This window comes from Molothrus ater, chromosome 6 (genome assembly GCF_012460135.2).
Source record: "Molothrus ater isolate BHLD 08-10-18 breed brown headed cowbird chromosome 6, BPBGC_Mater_1.1, whole genome shotgun sequence".
NCBI classification, from domain to species: domain Eukaryota; kingdom Metazoa; phylum Chordata; class Aves; order Passeriformes; family Icteridae; genus Molothrus; species Molothrus ater.
In genome coordinates, this window is record NC_050483.2 from 28,711,004 (window position 1) to 28,730,508 (window position 19,505).

The window sequence follows — 19,505 nt, forward strand, 5'->3', positions numbered from 1 at the left end:
GCAGAGCAGAGTGACAGAGCAGCTTTGGTGGGTGCCTAGCTTCTAGCCAGGGTCAGCCTACTACACCTAGAATTGTGCTTTTTTCCTGTTGGAAATACAGTGACTTAAAACCTTCAATTTCTAGTAACTATTCTTTTAATATGTTATTGGCAAGAATGACACTAAGCAGCAAAGTGAGCAGTACCCTCAAATGCAAAGTAGCACAGTGAACATCTGTTGGAGAGAGGAGTCCATGTCAGAAAAGCCAGGCTTGCCTCTATCTGCATGACCATCAGATGCACAGGGCAAACACTCTTTGGAGGAAACATACATGGGACAGTCCTTCCTAGAGGAAGCAATAACTGCCCTTAGCCTTCTCTTATATCAGCTCCATTTACAAAAGTAATAGACCATTGGAAGAGGAAGGGAAGGGTAGAGATGGAAAACAGAAGCTTGTAGACTTTTTCCACCCATACCTGTATTTGCAGTTTTTTTAGGAGAAGCTTGAATACCTCTTCCACAGTTAATTTATTTTATGCATTTCCACACAAAGTAGTCTAGTTCACAGAAAGCAAAAACATGCTGATAATTCCATTTCAACATCAGAGATCCACTTAAGTAAAGGACATTGACAGAAATGAGAGAGACACCCTGTTGTCATGTTCCTCTTCATCACTGCATTTGGTTTTATGCTAAACTACAAGTGTAACAAAAATACTTGGAAGAAAAAATACTTACCATTCCTCAGTCAGCTCTTGTTCTGAGCTTTTCTGTTATTGGGCATTACCAGTAACCTGGATAAGCAGTATTTATTTTTTTTAAAGTTTGAGCAATGGATTTTAAAAAAATCCTGAATACTTCTTAAATTACAACGAGGAAGGTTTTGCCCTTTAAAGGCTCTTTGGATAGAAGTAAATAGCTGATCTTCCCTTTTTATGTTAGAATAGGTTGCTCTGCTTTTGCAAGACTACAGGAGCCACAGCTATGGCTTGTTATTTATTTAGGATGGCACTTTACACTGAAATGAAGCAGTGAACAGAATGTAATTAGCATGACTGGCTTTAAAGATTGAGAAACCAACCCCAAACTGCTGAAGACACTCATAGAACAACTAGAAAGGTGAATAATTCTCAAGTTATACAAAATAGGAAGAGACCTGGTGTTTAAAAAAGACCAGTGCAATAATAAGTTTCTTATTGCTCTCATGAATGCTTCTGCACCAAGTAATCACAGAATTGCTTTTCAGATTTAAAGCAGCAACCTGGAAGCCAACAATGGGGGAAAATTAGAAGTGGATCTGAGCCACAGCACTTGATCCAAATCATTACCTGAAATTTGGCAGAACACAGGATGTTTCAGGTTCAGGGGGATTCTTTCACATTCATGTATGTGCAAGGAACACAGCAGCAACTACAATTTGTCAAATACATTCTTCTTAAAGAGAGTTCTGCAGCAGCTTTTGTATGAAGTTAGCCATTAAGATACTGGAGAGTATTAAACAAACCCTTCAGTTAAAAGCTATTGTTTAGAATAATCTCAGTAAAATGGCTCAATGGATTACACAATCATTTCCTTACTGGATTACTAAGGCCAAATTGTCACTAAGTCCACATTGTAGCAGCACCCAGCACAGTATTAAGGGCTTTGCAAATAGAGAGAAGTATAATTACTCCCCTGTTGTTCAAGGGAGTACAGTTCTTTCATCAGACATACAAGAAAAAAATGCAATAGACAAGAGCTCTGTAATTACATTCACCATATTTCAAATATCAAAAGCCAGAGATATTTCTGATTGTTTTTTAAAGGTCATGAAATAGTCACATAAAAGACAAAAATTGCACTTCATTAAAAACACCATGCTCACTTCCCAGCTGCCAGCTTCTTACTCTGAAACTACCAATTTTTTTTTCTTAAACTGGAGAATTCTCAGCAAGTCTCAGTGTTCCAAATTAGCTTACATCAAGTTTCACTGCTGTTCCCTCTCGGCACAAAAACCACCCTAATACTTGCCTGCTCTTATTTGATTTTTCCTCTCGCTCAATACTCCATTTGTCACACTGAGCATTTGTTCCACTGGCCTGTTTGCTCCTCACAAACAAGGCATAAGTTCTATTTTACATACCTGAAAGTTTCAAAAAAACATTTCGTATTCCTTAAATAAAAATTTCAACATATAAAAAAACCCCTCACTATTCCAGAGGCATAAGGTCTCCTGTGATACTATATGAGAAGTACATAATACTGTTACTTTGGGTACAAAGGCAATGAAGTATGTTCACTGGGTACAGTCCCTTCCTTTCTTCAAAGAGCTGTTAAATTCCACACTTTCAAAAGAGGCATGCCACTGCAATAGTTCCTTATACACAGCATGTCACAGAGATTAAAGAGATCAAGTGTTACTTCTTAATCCCTCTTGATAGCAATGCTCCAGATCAGAAATCATATCATTCAGAACCACATCCCTTGGTGGCAGAATATTTTCCGAGCCTTGAGGAGGAGTTCACTGCATACTTCTCTTCCAAGTTTACAACCCTGCATGAATACCCACTTTCTTTTTCCAAGACCACTGTCTACAGACAGTATCACTCACCAGAATACCTCCTCATGGGATATTTTAAAGCTATAAAACTCCTCCAGTAAGTGTCCTTTTCCTAGGGTACACTTGCAAAAGTTAAGCAGATTTTTCTGGCTCAATTGCTGTCAACTTTAAAATGGTATTTTTATCTTTCCACAGGACAAGAGTGAAACAGGCAGGTCTAAATAAGATTCCCTAAGGCATTTTCACATTAAGGTATCTTGGATATAAACCAGAATTCCACTTCCTCTACTACTGTCAGAAGCTCATAAGCAAGAACAGTTTTTACTGCACTTGACTGACATTGACTTGAAACAGGGACAATTACTTGCACATCCTGATCTACTACTAGTGCTGGGCAAGAAGTCTTTATGCTCTCACTAAAATACCCTTCCCCATGTCTTATCCTTGCAAAACATCCAGCAAGCATCCACATCTGCAATGACTGTAGTGTGCACTGGGGTTGAGGGAGAAGGACAACACCTGTTAAAGTGACCATTTTACTCTGAGTGACAAGCACTAAGGCCATGAGCAACTTAGATTTACGTCATGAGAAAAGTAAACTCGTTGACATAAAAAAGCATTATTACTATGGAAAAATGTGAAGTAACTGCCTGCTGCTCTGAATCACCATTCTCAACTTAAGCTACCTAATGGAAGCTGTAGAAAGGAGAAAAGTTAGGAGATAAAAGTGATGTACTGAAGGTTGATGTTGCTGGGGAAGCACATAGGTCTTGGACTGCTAATGTCATGATGCAGGTACTCAGATTACGTGTCCAGTGAGTATATTTTTCCTGGGTAGGAGATGTGATGTGGGAGGCTAATGCTGTGTTCTGAATGGAATCCATGAGGCAATATGTAAACATTACTTCCATTTTGAAGAGCACAGATGTTTATGGAGTCAATCATCTAAGCTGTATACAAAATCTAATCTTTTTTTAAAGTCTATAGCTTGAACATCAATGGTTCCCAGACTTGCGTCAGACAGACAGAATAGGCAGATAACAATTTTAAGTGCATAGCTCTGCTCTGGGAAGAGGTAGCTTTCTTCCAGTGTCAAGTGGCTCCTTCACTTACTATCATCTGGTTTTGGCTGAGTCATTAGAGAGCACAGCTGGAGCTGAATAGGCAACTTAGAGCACAGGGAGCCAGGACAATGAGTGAACTCTTAGCAGGTCCTGTTTGATGCAGCAAAGTCGACCTTCAGCAAACATGTCAAGTCTACAGCAAGAGAGAAGAGCTTTCCTAGGCTCCAGTACTCCTGAGGGACTCAAGTCATACATACTCATTCCTGCAGCTTTAGTAACTCCGGTCAGACAAACAAAGAGCTGCCAGGTCAATTAGGTTCCATGTATCCATGCAGTTCCTGAATCTTGAAGATGCAGTTTTGACTTTGACATTTTTATGTATTACCCCCAGATCCAGAGTATTTTAAAGTATTAAAAAAAAGAAAAAAGAAAAAAGACAACAAAACTTGTGTGCTGTGTTTGCACTACACAGGGTCTTAGACAAAAATACATGTCCCTTCTAGTATTGCAGGGGAGGTGCAAATTGTTGCCTTAACCACAATCCTTCCCTACATTAAATGAAACAATTTCAGCAAGTCACAATTAATTTAATAGTCTATGCAACTTCTGTGTACAGACATATATTGCCAACATAAGTGCAGAAAGTTAGCATTCATGGAAAGAAAATTCTTTCAATCTGGCCAATCAAGGTAAGTTTTTGCAAGCAGCTGAAATAGAAACACACCAGTGCAGATAGACCTCCCTGCCAATTTTTCACACTCCTGTCCATAGAATTATTTAAGTTGAAAAAGACCTCCAAGATCATCAAGTCCAACCACTTCTATGCATGGAGATCCCACAGCTGTTACAAAAAAAACCAAACAGCTTTTTAAATCAAATAAGCAAAAACCACATTCTCACTCTTTATTGCTTTAATTTTAAGAAACAGCAGCAATGTGCTGCCTTTGGATATAACAACCCCCAAACACTTGAACATGGACAAGGAAAGTAAAATTTTGCTTAGAAAGGGGAAAATATACCTAACTGCCAAACATTCAAGGGCTCTGTGGGGCTTAATGGGCTCCTGAGTGCAAAGGTTGACTTGCACTGTCACTGCAGTAATTTTTCTATTCCTATGTCAACTATTCTGTATGCCATATGGATGTGGGCAGCCTTTACTTCAGCACTGCATTCCAGATATCAACCAGATAGGATAAGGAGCCTTTCCCTGTGCCTTCTGGAAGGCATTAGTTCCCCCCACTTCCTTCTCACATCTCCCTCGCAGGTGCATCAACATGAAAAAAGCCACTGAAGCCCCAAGGACTTTGTGGTCCAATGTACTCAGTGTTTGTTTGGCAGCATAATTCTTTGCCCTGCAAGAAAGCCTATCCCATGCACAGACAGCTGGAAGTAACTCTGACCCCTGTGACACAATTCAAAGCCTCCTCTGTTTGGCTTTTTGATTCCTGATTGACACACTCACTGCCAAGCGGAGATAAATGCTGCTGGGAGGACAATGTTGATCTGCTCGACTATTCTTGTGAAGGACTTTTTCAGAATAATAAACAAAAAACACTGGTGTGCTTAAGTGTCTGAATAGAACTGGAGGTAGACAGAGAGGGGAGCGGAGTGCTTTACAGAGGCTGGCAAGTTGACTGAAGAGTTAATTGTCTGGGTGTACAATGAGTTTATTCTGACCACAAACAAAGAGCTCCCTCTTCCTGGGTCTGGTCCTTCAAAAGCAAACGTGTCAAAAGCAGTCTGGAGCAGCACTCATTAATAGCAATGCTCTAGTCTCTGGGGTTCAGTGGCTTTAAAACTATTGAATCTTGAGATTCAGACAGAATCTCTCTAAAATCCAAAGTCCTTATTTACAGTCTAAGTTCTAAAGGCATTCTACAGTAATTAGCCAAAAGAAACCTCCCCTCTAACCTCTCATTCTTTACAGCCTTTAAACAGCTTCTTTTGAAAAATTAAGACATAGCAAGGTATTACGCTTCAAACATAATGCTGTAGACACCCTCCCCAACACGAGATCCAGTTTTATATTATTTCAATTATGTGTCATGTAAAAGTGACTCTTAATGTCTCATACTTGGAAAGATACAAAATCCCAGCCCACATCTGGACCTTCATTTCAGAGCTTGCACTATAATAGGTCAAACCAATACAATGTCCAAAACCACCCCCTGCCTCTGGGAAAGTTCAGATCCAGATTCAGATTTGAACTTTGCAGGTTGAACCAAGCCCTTAAGGTAATTACCACTTCTAATACCTGACTCCCTTCTGTAAGTTGTGCAAACCTTTCTGGGGAGAAAAAACATCTTCCTAGTACTGCTGCACGGAAGACAAGGCAGTTGAAAATGGAGCCATTACACTTTACCATTTTGATGGCAAAACTCCTAGGGATTTTGGTGTCAATGCAGAGATACTACATGTTATTTGAACCAGCAAATAAAGATATAAAGATCAGAGAATTAAGCTGAGCTGTTAGTGAACTTTCTTGTCATGTAAATTTGCTTCACTACTTGTGAAAAGTTGTTGTTTTAACACAGTTACAGAAATGTAGCATTCCAAAGAACATTTTTCTCAAGTGTATGGGCATGCTTCCAAGCAGAAGACAAACTACCTGAAGATTATTAAAGCTATTATTTAAGAGCATTCACCTAATTCAAACTTGAGACTCACCCTCTGCTCTCCCCTTTCTCAAGCTAAAATCCCCAATATACCGCAATCAACTAATTTAGGAGGACAGGAGGGAGCCAAAAGTTTGTGTGATCTCTCTTTTGTTCTACTGAGTAATAAGTGAGGGATTCAAAACCTCAAAACCTGTGAAATAAGATTTCTTGGCTTGCCACCGATTTCTCTCCAAATTGTAAACAGTAAACTGCAGTCTTAACCAATTTTGCAGGCTTGGACTTTTGGACAAGAAGCAGCAGTACCCCACAGGTAGCCTGAGTACAGATGTAACTCAGAATAAGGAATCTGTACACAGTCCTGTTATTTAGAGCCAGAATTCTCAGTTTATTTCTGGGCCAAACTCCAACACAGAGATGATCTTCTCTATAAAAGCAATTTGCACATAAGATATGGGATAAAGAACCATATGATCAGATTTTAGTTTGGTTATCAGAGCATTTTTGAGGTCAAATGCAAGGAAGCTTAAATGGAGAAGACCTGTTACTGCGCATAGATTTACCTTACTGCAGTTTCCAGACTTCACAGCCAAACTCCTTCCCAAAAGGCAAAATAGGTCTCTTCAAAAATTTGGAAGTAATAGGAAAAATAAATGCCCAAGGCCAGATTTGAACCTTATCTGTTAAAAAGGTGAAGTAGGGTAATAAAGATCAGGTTCCTTTTGAGACCATCTTCAGTTTAGATTTGCACAAAAAGCGTTCTTTTTGACCAATGTGGAATCAGTGTCAAGCTGTGAAGACGTTGTCCCCACTTGCCCTCCCCCACTTTCAGAGGCTTATTATTCTCACTGTTCTGTAACAATCCCAGCAGCAGTTTTATTCCTTAAGCAAACAGAAATCATCCTGTGACTTAGAAATACATGCTCTTGTCATCAGCTCTGACCTACAGAACCAAGCCTCCAGTTATGCCACTGTCTCAAAGAGTGACAGCTAGGCTGCCAGTGATTTTAATTGTCTTGATTTAAGTAAAAAACCTTAAGTTCACTTCCAGAGTGGCTCAAATTGCTAGGAAAAGCAGAAAAAAAAAAGAAAAAAAAAAGAACCTGCATATCCATTCAAAGGCTCTTGAGGGAGCTGCTAAGATACAAGTAATTTTCTTAATCTACCATTTCCACTCTATTAGATTCAAGCCCTTCTTCCTTTGAGCTTAGTCCCTCCCTTCCATCATAGTTAAAGTACTGCAATTCTTTGGAAGAAGGGACTATTTCCCTGGTATTGCTGCATTTTTCTACCCAACTGCCGTTCTGGCTACTTTACTGAGTTAAAAACCAAAATGTTCTCTTTTTTTCTTTTTTCAATTACTGTATAACCTATACAACACTTTTACCTTGAAAGATAACCATATTCCTAATGCCATGGTTTCAAAATTCATTCTTTTACTTTGTTCACATATCTTCTGAAATAAGCTATGTAGCAGCAGGGACAACACTAAAATCCCTCCTTGGACTAGAGTCCATTAGCCCTACTGAACAGCTTACCTAGAAATGCTACATGTAAGTGCCACATATTGACTTGTATGTTTATTTCACAATAATAATGAAAAATGAATAATTAAGAAGATTTCAGGACATAGTAGGTAGCAGCAGACAAGCTATGAGCCCATCCTCACCAGCAACGTAAAAATGCTTAAACACTCTAGTTCAACTGCTTGTTGAGAAAGGAGAAGGGGAACAAAGCTCAGAGTCCCAGCTCAGCTTCCAGGCTCTGCTTCCGTCATCTGGTAAGTTTTCAGACAGGATCTCAGCCTGCCTGTCATTGCAGACTGATGTTTCACAGCTGCTAGCAATGTTCTGCACTGCTAAAGAAAAGAACCTCGACCACCATGGAAAGCGGCTCTTCTCTTATGAACCAGCAGCAATTTCAGTACGTAAAAAATCAGCTAGGACAACACCTGGGAAGGCTATTGGAATGCCTTCAAAACTAGAAACCACATACAGCCTGCAGAAAGAGGCTCCCAATGGGAGCAAAGAATATTTTTCATTCAGCTGTGTACTTAAGCTGTCCTTCAAGAGTCTAATGCCATCCCCTACTGAGACACATACCTGAGGGGAAATGGAGACACAGCTGAAAGAATCAGGGGGAATAAATGGTTTCTTGGTATGGTCATAACACATAGCACCAAAAACTACCTATTACCAAAAAGCATGACTACTTAATACATTTGCTGAGGAATGATGACATATTTACCAAGTACCAATGGCAGCTGGCTGTAGGGATGGCAGGCAGTTTCAAAGCAGAGTCTCCAAGGCTCATTTTGACCAGCAGACACCTTCACAAGTCAAATGGCACAGAAAAGCTTTGTGTGGTAAATACAACCCAGCAATTATACAGCTGTAAATCCAGCACTTCCTTTTTTTTTCTATAGAAAAGGATCAAGGTAATGAAGATGAGGGGAAGAATTGAAATAACCTTATTCTTCAGGGAGATTAACAATTGAAAGGAAATAAGCTGTAATAAACACTGAATAAAGAAGAATTAGGCTCTATATCTGTGTAATAAAAACTGCATCCAAATGCATATCAATATAGGCTACAACAAAATTACTTGGAAAAGCTATTGCCAACCCATAGAAGGGATGCTAGGCCATCTCGTTCCAAGAAGGAGTACTGTCTGTATTAATGAACTGAGAAAAGGGTGGTGAGCTGGAGCAGGCAACGTAATACATGGCTGCTCCACAGTCCTGGCACTAAGCTTCACAGGCAAACTGGAGAGAAGAGGCACAACACAGAGAAACAGACTACCAATATTATACAGGCTGGGTAAATCACAGTCAGCAAAAGCTGGACTAGTTTGGAGTGTTTGTTGATGGCTTTTTTTTTTTAATCCAAAGCCGAAACACCTCTAAAGTGCCAGCATTACTTACGCTGTAGAGTGAGTGATGAGATCAAGAAATCAGCAATAGCTAGCACTGAGAATGTTCAAAAATAGACTGAAGGACAGGAAGTAGAGGAAGAGATGCTTAACATTTTTATATCTTCATACTTGGTAGAAGAACTCTTTTTTATCTCAGCCTGTAAACACTAGAAGTATTATAGATACTGCAGAATTTTAAGCTGCAGTATCTTAATTTTGAACCATCTTCCATTTGGTTCACTGCCTTGAGTGACATTTGAAATAAAACAGTGAGCAAAAAAGTTTCCACACAAAGAAATATTTTGCTTAAGGCACCATATCTCATAGCAATATTTTTTGCTCAAAGTTTGGGGCAATGTCAAGTGCTAAGTTTGCAAAAAGCTCTATAGCACTGTCAACAGCTGCCTGATCACTGCTGGCAAAAGCAACAACCACCTTATGATTGTTTAGTTTAGCCTCTCTGGTTTTATTCTACCTACAATATATCATTTTTTTTCTTTTTTTCCAGGAGCCACTGCTTTGATGTGAAGCATTCTCTGTTTCCATACAGTCCAACAGACACCCCTCCTCAACTACCTCCCCTGAAAGGCTCCTCAAAGTCCACAATCAAATACCACCTTGTCATTTCTAGGCTGTGCAAGAGCCCAGATAGCTGCAGCTGTGGAAAAGGGAGCACACCTGAAATGCCTAAAGAAACGCTGTGATTCTGATCAAGTCAAAAAAATTAACAATTGTTATGCAAGCTTTATATATAGTAATAACAAGATCCCTAGCTTTGGAAACATTTCTGAAGCTACCTGATAATATACAGTGAGCTGGGGCAAGGGGCATGGAATGGTGTGGTTGCAGTACCACTCTTTCTTCTTTCTCTCCCCAGTATCACTCACATTCCCCTTCACTGCTCTCCTTCTAGCTCTGGTCTCTTCAAGGTAAAGACTCTATAAATTCTCCCACATCTTCAAGGCCTGTAAGTGGGGGGTTGGAGACAGCAGCAGCAAATTTGCCAGATCAATGGCCATTTGAAATTCAGACATATGGCTGAAGCCCTACAGCTGCATGTGTTAATTACCACACGTGTCCCCTGTAAAGCAGTCTGTTAAACACAAAAAGAAAACAGAAGAGAAAAAAGCCTTTCCAAGGGATTAAGTAAATAGTCTAAATTTTTGACCCTGCTCCCCCAGACACATGCCTGTGTATAAGCTGCCTTCCTTTCTTCCAACACCTGCATACTGAGGAAGCACAAGACCCCTGCCACCTCTAGCCATGTGCAGCCAACCTATGTCAGAGTGTGCTTTCCCCCTTCCAGCTCCTCATTTCCAGCCTCTTCTCTCGCCAGCCCCTCTCCCTTTCTCCTTTAGAGGACTCATTCCTGGCTGACAACCAGACTAGCCTTGGGCTTACAATACGCCTTTTCATTTCCTTGCAGGCAAAGAGAATGGATACCTCACTGTTATATCTGTATTGCATGTGTGAAAATGAAGAAAAAGGAGGGGAGGGGGAATATATGTTTTTCCACTGCTTGTTTCCACAGGTTTTTTTCCTCCCTGGATCATTAAAGAGGAGTGTCAGAGCTTTAGTGAGTAAGCACAACTTTGCTCTCTAACTACATAGCCCCAGTTCTTTCACCCCAGAATCTGAGTATTGTCTAAAGGAGGTTTTCTATTTGATTATGACACCAAAGGAACAGTTCTTCTCTGTGAGGGAAGGGAGAACAGAGGGAATCAGATAGAGTAACAATTCTGCTGGAAGGACCTCCAAAGGACCTAATCTGCTTCAGAAGGAAATGTCTATGTACAGAATAAAGCATGTCAGTGTACACGGGGTATAAGTAACAACACCTTCTCAACACTGAAATATTTTTATTTTAAAGGTTAAGGTCAATCCTCAAGTCACAGAGTGCCAGATATCTACAGATGTACTGTTCAAAATGAACCAGAGACAGCTATTTTTTAGAATAATCTCATTTAATAGCATATTTGTGAGAAGCTGAACAGTCGAGATGAAACCTGTCAAGTCCTTACACAAATTGCTTTGCTGCAGCACCTGAAGGTCCCATCAGAAACTGAGCACAGGAACATGCAATAAAAGACATGGACACTGCCTAAAAAAATTCAGTCTGTGGGGAAGACTTCTCCCATCCTTAGCCTTTATCACAGCATTTTGCAGTACAGCTCCCTTGCAGTCAACATAGAAGAAAAGTCCAGATGAGCACACAGAGGAAAGCTATTATTCCAAATAGATCTGTTGTAAAGAAGCTTTAATTCCCCTAGGTGCCATCCCAGGAACTTGAACAAACATTGGGGTTGTCTCTCCAGCTTCTCGCTACCTTATTTAAGGGCACACATGGTCTGCATGCATTCAAGATTTCCCATCACAATTTCATAGTTTATTTCTCTTATAGAGAAACTTTGACAGAGCTCAGGGGGCAAAGAAGTTGAAAGAAAAGTATTTCCAGCCCCTTGACCAAACACCTGCACCATGACAAAACACATTTCCTGGTGCATTACTCTGATTTGAAAGAAAACAACACTAACATTCAGATGTCTAGATTGTATAAAGCATGAGAAGAATAATGTCAACAACTCTTTAAAAAGAGAAAAGGTTTTGAGCCTACATAAAGTATTTTAACAACAAAACCAACTGACAGACCCCAAATTTATTCAATTTCTCTGCAAGCTGCAATGATCAGACACCAGAAATCCATGTATAGCACATAAACAGTTAATAATACCTTAACAGATGTTGTTTAATCAATTGCTAGTCTACTTATTAGATCTACTCACCAGGCTGCTCAATACTATGACTTAATAATTTAAAAACCTTTACAGCTGTTCTTAAGACATTACAGACAGGACTTGTCTGTAGATTGCTATAATAACACTTGTAAACTACAATTTTATTAAGTCATATTATATAGACTAAGCTACTGATTGGAACTGCTACTTTATAGATGAAAGCAGAATTCTTGCATTGTATCAAACAAAATACACTTTAAAACAGAATTTGCCTTCTTTTATACTTGCCAATGAAACTTTCTTCAGTCTCAAATTTGATACATATGTTCTGAGGCCCACAAAAAAGTCTTGATGAAAACTAAACAATTTCAGACAAGGCAGCGATGTGGGGAACCAAAAGGATTGTTTTCAGTTCTACTGTTTATGTAACAAATTTGAAGTTTTACTTCTAGACTTTAATATTTCAAAAATCTGTTTGCTTCATGTGATATATCTAAGTGCTTTTTAGAACATTGCTCTGCTCTGGAAAAGTTATCCAATGTACACAATATTGTAAAATTACATTCCTCTGTTCTCAAAAAATTGATCACAATTCCCATTTAAAGGCTGAGTTCTTGCTATCTAATAAAATCTGTTATGTTGGCAAACTATAGTCTACCATACCTGTGAAATTGACTTGCTTTCTACAGTTACATTTAACTGGAACTTAATAAATAATTTTGTAGATGATACACAGTATAGAAACAGCAATAGGAACCAGGGAGAATTCTGACTATTTACAAGCTGGCAAACCTACTGATTAAGTTAAGAGTATTTTTTACAGAACTATTCTTATAATAGGGAAGCAAACTTCAATTCCACTGCTAAGCTTGCTTGGAAATATAAATATGAGCTAAGCAAAATCTTATGTGCTACAAATTCCATCTACAGAAATTTTGCTCACAGCTCACTTGAGCTATTGCAGGACTGCTTTTTTTTTTACACTAACCCCATAACTTCTCAGTCAACTGAGCTTTTATCCTAGTTTCACAAAAAGCAGCACATATTCATGTTTCTCCCATAGATTGTTTCCTAACTCCCTGATTTTAACAGGGTAGACTGAGAAACTGTCACCATCAATGTGTGGTAGAACAAATCAAGCTTTTGCTCATCTGAAGGACTTGCAGCACTCTTGTGGCACACACATATAGCAAATTGGTTGCTTTCAGGAAGCAGACTTAATACATATGCATAGTACAGTCTGACTTTCCACTGAGCTACACTACACACCCAGCTATATCCACAAGCATCAAACTGTGCACATTTTCAGCACATGTGTACCTTTTACCCATAAAAGACCTGAAAAACACATCAGTCCTGGTCTAGGAACATTACATGATGAAGTTAAACAGTTCAGAAAATGATAATTGCATGAAAATTCTCCATCTAGATTTCTAAATTAGTATATATTTTTTATTTAAATATATACACTAAACATAAGGGATCCAGATGAATTGTTTTGGTAGGTCTGCAGACTTGCTACCTGCTAATGTTCTGCAAGAAATGAAACATAAGATGGTGTTCACCAACTAGAACCATCACTTGACTTCATATTGCCTCGATAAACTTGTATTTACTTCATCTTACTGATGAAGGCCACACAATATTCTTCTGCTGTATTCTCCACTAACTGCTAAAGACACCAAAGCATTTTCTGTGTTTATGAGGCTGGAGACGCAGTTGAAGCTCGATTTGTGCAACAGCACAGTTGTGTTTCAATACATAGCACTGGGCTGAATCCAGAAAGATCTGGAGAAGGTGAAGACCAAAGACCCAGTCTGATGTTTTAGTCACAATTCAATTTGATGGTTTTTGTCAAGGTATTATCTGTCTTCTGTGAGACATTCGAGCCCCTGTGGAGGCCATGGGCTCCTCTCCCTCCAAGCTGAGGGCAGGTGAATTAGGGCCAGCTGCACCTGACTTCTTACCACCAGCAGACAAAGCTTCCAGGTCCCCAGGTACAACCAGCTCCATTTATTTTCATCAGCACAAGCCTCCTTTGCTTGGGTTTGCCTGAGGAGAGTGTTCGCCCTTTACCACTCAGCCTAATTACTGACTCACACGAATGGCTCATTACTGATTCAAATTGCTCAGTCTCTTGGCTGCATAACTGGGCCATTAGCATTTTCTAGAGGTAAGACTCTTGGAAAAAAGCACGAAAAAAGCCACAGAATGGGCCAACTTGCCTACAATTGCAGCCCAGGATTTTCCTGCCAACAAAGCCTGCCTTTAAACTAATTTCTGACAGTTAAACCCACAAAAGGGAACCCAATTCTACATGTTAAATTTGCAGGAATTTCAAGTTGCTCATCTTAGGTTTCTCAGCAGGAACTTCAAGTTGCTCATCTTAAGTTTCTCAAACCATTTCAGTGTTTTCTTGTATGCTGCAAAACTCACTGAGAAAAAGCTTTTTGCAGCTCCATACAAGAGTCATGTCTACACATAAGATAGTAAGTGTACAACAAGCTCAGCCTGGGCTTTGCTTTCTGCAGGTCCATCAGAGCTTACATTTCACCAACAACTGTTCAGGCAACTGCAGATGCTATTGTCAGCTTTTGCAATAGGGAAACAAGACAAGTCAAAACAGGCCTGGAATGTTTTGCACTGCAAAAGACTTTATAAAAGAAAAAGGGAGTTCATACTACTCAAGACTCTTCATGACTGACACTGAAAGGTACTCCTGCCCAAATTTACCCTGCAGTTGAATCACCTTTAAATCCCAGATTACTGGGATCCATCCTTTCCCACTTCCTTCATTCAGTTGGTTTGAAAATGCTATCATACAGTGTCCAGAACCGTAAACTACCATTAATGAACCAGTATGGCCACTTCAATATATTTCCTCTTCACTCACTTTTAATTCACTGTTTCCAATTTTAAGAAGGAAGACCAGGTGAATTTACAGATATAAGCAGTTACATGGCTGTTTTTTACATCACTCTGATTCCTAACCAGACTACTTTTAAAACCTTCTTGGTGACTGTAAAGACACTACTCCTGATTGCAATATGCTAAATCTGAGCTAAAGCCCCAACACTTTCCAGATAAAGAAAAGAAAACTTTATTTTGTTCCATGTTTACTTCTTTTGTCTCAAAGTATGGCACAATGTCCCTGTGGCTGGAAAGGAATGCCCTGCATTCTTTAGGCAGGGAAGAAATCCAGTAAGGTTGGCTCCAAGGATGCCTTTCACTGCTTCTTAAAAATTAACAACGTCCTAGCGGGAGAGACTGGGGAGATCCAGACCTCTAGAGGACAGCATGCATCTTCCTATGTCTCAGGACCATCAAACTAAGCAGCAACTGGAGCAAATTAATGCAAGAAGCTCCTTATGAGAAAGGACTATACAAAGAGCAAAAGTAGGTTCTGGATATCCTAATCTCACTGAAGAGCAATTACATTTCTTGGGAACTTGTTCTTCGCTTATGGGAAAAATTCAGCACTAAAAGGACATGGGTAAGTGTCTGAGCTGCAAAGTCACAAATCAAGCATGCCCTGGAGGGCCTGGGCTTCCATTCCACCTCATGCAAACACACCTCCATCTCCCCAGGCCCAGGTCTGCTCTGCCTTACAGTAACTGAACACTTCTCAGAAAAAAATCAATATGGCCTATTTTAAACTCTTAGGTTTGGTGCCAATTTAATTTGATTTAAATTACCTTACGGGGCAAATCGTATGACTAACCGGCATTGCATCACACAGCAATAGCAGTAATGTAAATATGGATAACCAGAGCACAGAATTTTGAAAGAAGTATCTCTTGCCAGCATGCTTGCTTGTTCTCTGCAGAAAGCTCCACAGAACCACTTTCTGGAACTACATGCCAAGCCACATGAACGTGAAGCCATTTTGTTTTCTTCTCATCAGTAATGAGAGAGCCTGTGAGTGGAATCATGTGTTACCTTGTATCTTCTGGTACTCCAACATACCTACTGAGCACCAAAAATGGGAGCTTAACAGGAAGGAAAAGAGGGCAAAAGATCTGGAGAAAGAGTTATTACCAATAACCAGCCTTTTTCTCTTTCCAACATTAATTTGCTTCTTCTAAAGGTGAGCTAGTATGCTAGTAAAGTCTTCATTTATTACCCAGTAGCATAAGCCTACCCATCCACACCGTTTCTAAGGCAGAGCAGCCTCCACCCTTTTGCCCTGAAGACTTGAAAGGCACGAAGTTTATTAGCTCATATTTTACATTCCTGTATGAATGAGAAAAAGAAATCACTTTTGAAAGTCTTAGCTATTCTTTGTCTTCCTCAGAGTACCTATTCTGTGCCAGATGTGTTCTTTGACTATAAGATCCTCACTCAGGGATGGAGAGAGGGAGGAGTCTGCTGTGCAATGGGAAAATTCCAAAAGCCCCCAAATCAGATGGCAGTTGCCCAATGAGGTATCAGAAGTTTCCAGGCTGTGCCTCTACAACAGAAGAGTCATCACTGACCCAGTTCCTGCTGGACCTCTCTTGCTCCTGCCCTTTTTGTCACCTTGCAAAGGGCAATCTTTGTAACAAGTGTCTGAACACTCAGCTAGAACAAATGGTTATGTTCATGCTGGCTTGCCATCAGAGAAGCCAGACCTGCAGAAACCACCTTGCTTCAAGAAAGTCAGGCTGTTCTTGCTTCCAGCTTCCTTCCAAAACGACTTGATACTGGAATTTTGAATCAAGGTAACTTAAGGCAAAAAAAAAAAAAACCTGATGAGAAGGACGAATTCATTTTTAGATTAGTCATTTTCACCACAAGATGAAAAAGTAATGCTATGTCCATCAAAGTTTAAACCAAATTATTACAGCTTCTAACAGCCCTCTTGATTTTAAAAGACCCATTAAATAGCTTTTCATAAGTATTTTTCTAACATGATGGAATAGGGCCAGACTTGCTAATGTGTGGGTTTCTAGCAGATATGAACAGATTCAGAACTGCAGAAGACAGAAAGTTTACATGACTGCTTGAAGCACTCTGGCCCAAAGGGAAACGTCTCCCCTTTGACAGCTACTGCACAGGACGTTTCTGCAGCCATATGACCAAGCATACCGTCCTTGAAACAGGATGCCACAGGCAGCACCAAGGAGAATCAATTTATATTACAAATTTTAAATTAGTCATACCATTTACAGTTTTCTTTTTGCATGTCCCAACCCTTGAGTTAATAAAGGGAGTGTGGAAGAAAAAACAAGTTCAGATGTTTTCCCCTTTTGCTCCTGTTTCTCATGAAAACCAATGTCAGCTGCTTTCAATTCTAGAACGGACCAGGACTACCCAGGTAAAAAGTCTACAAATAACTCCAAAATAATGCAGATTTCAAGAGCTATTTGATTTGCTTGTACTTCAGGCTAGACTGGCAATGATTGCATTAACAGAATTATAACCATGTGTTCAGGTGCCAATTACTCATTAATGCATAATTACACGTTTAAAGAGACATATCCTTATGTAAAATAAGAAACAGGCTTCAGTATTCAGTCTCAGCTAAGTAGTTTTCCTTGCATATTTCTTCTCCTTACCTTAAGCTATTATATACAAGCAATAGGCTGCAGAACAGATATGCTCAAAATACATCTCTACTCTGAACAGAGCAATCGAATCCCCATTAAGTGCTTTCAGGACCTGATTGACATTCCCAGCATGGAAGATGTCCCTCAAAGTACTGGTATCAAAGTCAGTGTTTTCCTTCATTCTGACGTGTCAGGAATAACTGGTTTAGAGAGTTAGCACTAAAAATCCTGCTTTTCTTGTCAAAACAGGAACTTCTCCCAGGACAGAGCATTCATCCTCACCAGCAGAAGTGAGGATGCATTCAGCACAGTTTTCCTGGAGTACGGAGACAAACTCAAAACTTGACTCTCCACTGGGGCTAGAGGGGAAAAAGGCTGAAAATTAGGGTGTGGAAAAGGCCCAAAGACATATTTGAGTGCTCCTCAATGTATACCTCAGTGGTGAACCCTCCCAAAACTATTGCAGCGAATGCAAACCAGAGGACACAGGGAAGAGCTCTGAATATTCACGGGAGAAGAACAATGACCCATCTAATGCCTTACTCAGGAAGGGCAAGGACTGAAGACAGGAGTGTAAAGAAGAAGAATCAATGCCTGTGAGGTTTCCAAGCACTGCTAAGGTTTAACCCAGCACTGCTCCAGCTGGCCAGAGGGTTTTATGCACTGTTAAAAAACCCCAGCTTTCAATGCATACAAAGCCACAACCATGACACTGGCACTCCTGTTTCCCAGAATACAGATAATACTGATAGCCTTCCTAATCTCTAGGGATTTTACTGAGCAGTGCTCAGTATGTGACTTCAAGGTGAACAAGCAGAGGTTATTCTGGAGCAGCCATTCCTTTGGGAAGCTCGGCTTTCTTGTACTTTAACTCAACTGAGAAGCACAGAGCAGAGAACACCCTTTTCTACTCCACAGGGAGCAGAACAGTCATCTTATTCCTCCTCCTGAAGGGGAGCTCTAGTGGCACATCCACCCCTGCACCCTGGAGATGGTTAGGAACCCATGTTCTGAGCTATCTTAAGGGACTTGGCTAGGCAGCTGCTGTTACAAAAGTTGGTGAAGCACAGGACTCCACTCACCTTTCCTTCCCGAATTACCCTGGCTTGATGGTTTATCAGTTACAGAACCTAGAGGGGAGAAAGAAAAAGAAGAAAAGACATCCATTTAGATGCTGTACGGTCACACAAAGTATATGATGTCTCAATAATACAGTCTATATCTCAACCCATAAAGCATCTATTTTACCTGTCAACAGCTCCATTTAAGACTCGGAGAGCCTGTGGCTTCAACCAAATTGAAAAGTATAAGGAAGTTTTATGCTTAAGACATTAAATTGGGATAAGGGTAAACAAAAAAATCTTTAGTAGCTGGATCTAGTGATTTGAAAGACCTCAACAGAGCATCATGCTAGTAAGAAACCTGGAATAAATCCAAGGGCAAGAATGAAAGATCAGTAAGAGTCACTTTCATTTGCAAATGTCAGGAAAGACAAATCAAAAGCAGATGGGGAGAGTGCGCAGGGAATGCAAGCACAGTATTCCAGAGGAAAGGGATTAAGTGGGACAATTTGCAGAAAATGGATTTCAACCAACCCCAGAACATCCCCAGCTGTTTGAAACGGACACTGAATAAGATCCAGCATGTACTTGAACAGAACACATCTCGGGTTGTTGACTTTAACTTGGATCTTTATATAGTATGTATGATTCTATGCTTGGTTCTGCACTCTGCTTTAGTGCTTCATCACAGTTTTCTACTAAAACTTGACCAGGTAATAAAAGCTAGTCAAATAAATCCATTACCAATGTGTATAAAAATCTGTGACAAGCACTTTTTTTTTTTAATAGCTTTATTCACAGGAAACTAATTCTTCTAAGTACCATTACTGAACAATTCTAATGATTACTGAACATCCAGGAAACACGGATCAAAAGTCAGCTTTAAAGAAGGTAGCTCTGACAGCCCCAAGAATCTGATCAAGACAACCTCTGAAGGTAAACTATTGCCTGGACACTTTCACTTGCAGATTAGTTCATCAGAGATCTACTGCTGAATTACAAGTAGTAAGCACAAACTCTGTATTAATCATCATATGTCTAACATCTGTGTCCTACAGTACAACATGACTT

General features: G+C 39.9%; 1 protein-coding gene across 8 annotated transcripts in view; it reads right to left on the reverse strand.

Moving 5' to 3' along the window:
* The window catches only part of SMOC1 (SPARC related modular calcium binding 1), a 163,755-nt gene that overhangs the window by 48,599 nt on the left and 95,651 nt on the right, over window positions 1–19,505 (reverse strand). For all 8 annotated transcript variants that reach the window (XM_054515114.1, XM_036383533.2, XM_054515113.1 and 5 more), the window contains one exon: window positions 18,456–18,503. In XM_054515114.1, coding sequence (XP_054371089.1) covers window positions 18,456–18,503 — 48 coding nt within the window. The remainder of the gene's footprint in view (window positions 1–18,455; window positions 18,504–19,505) is intronic.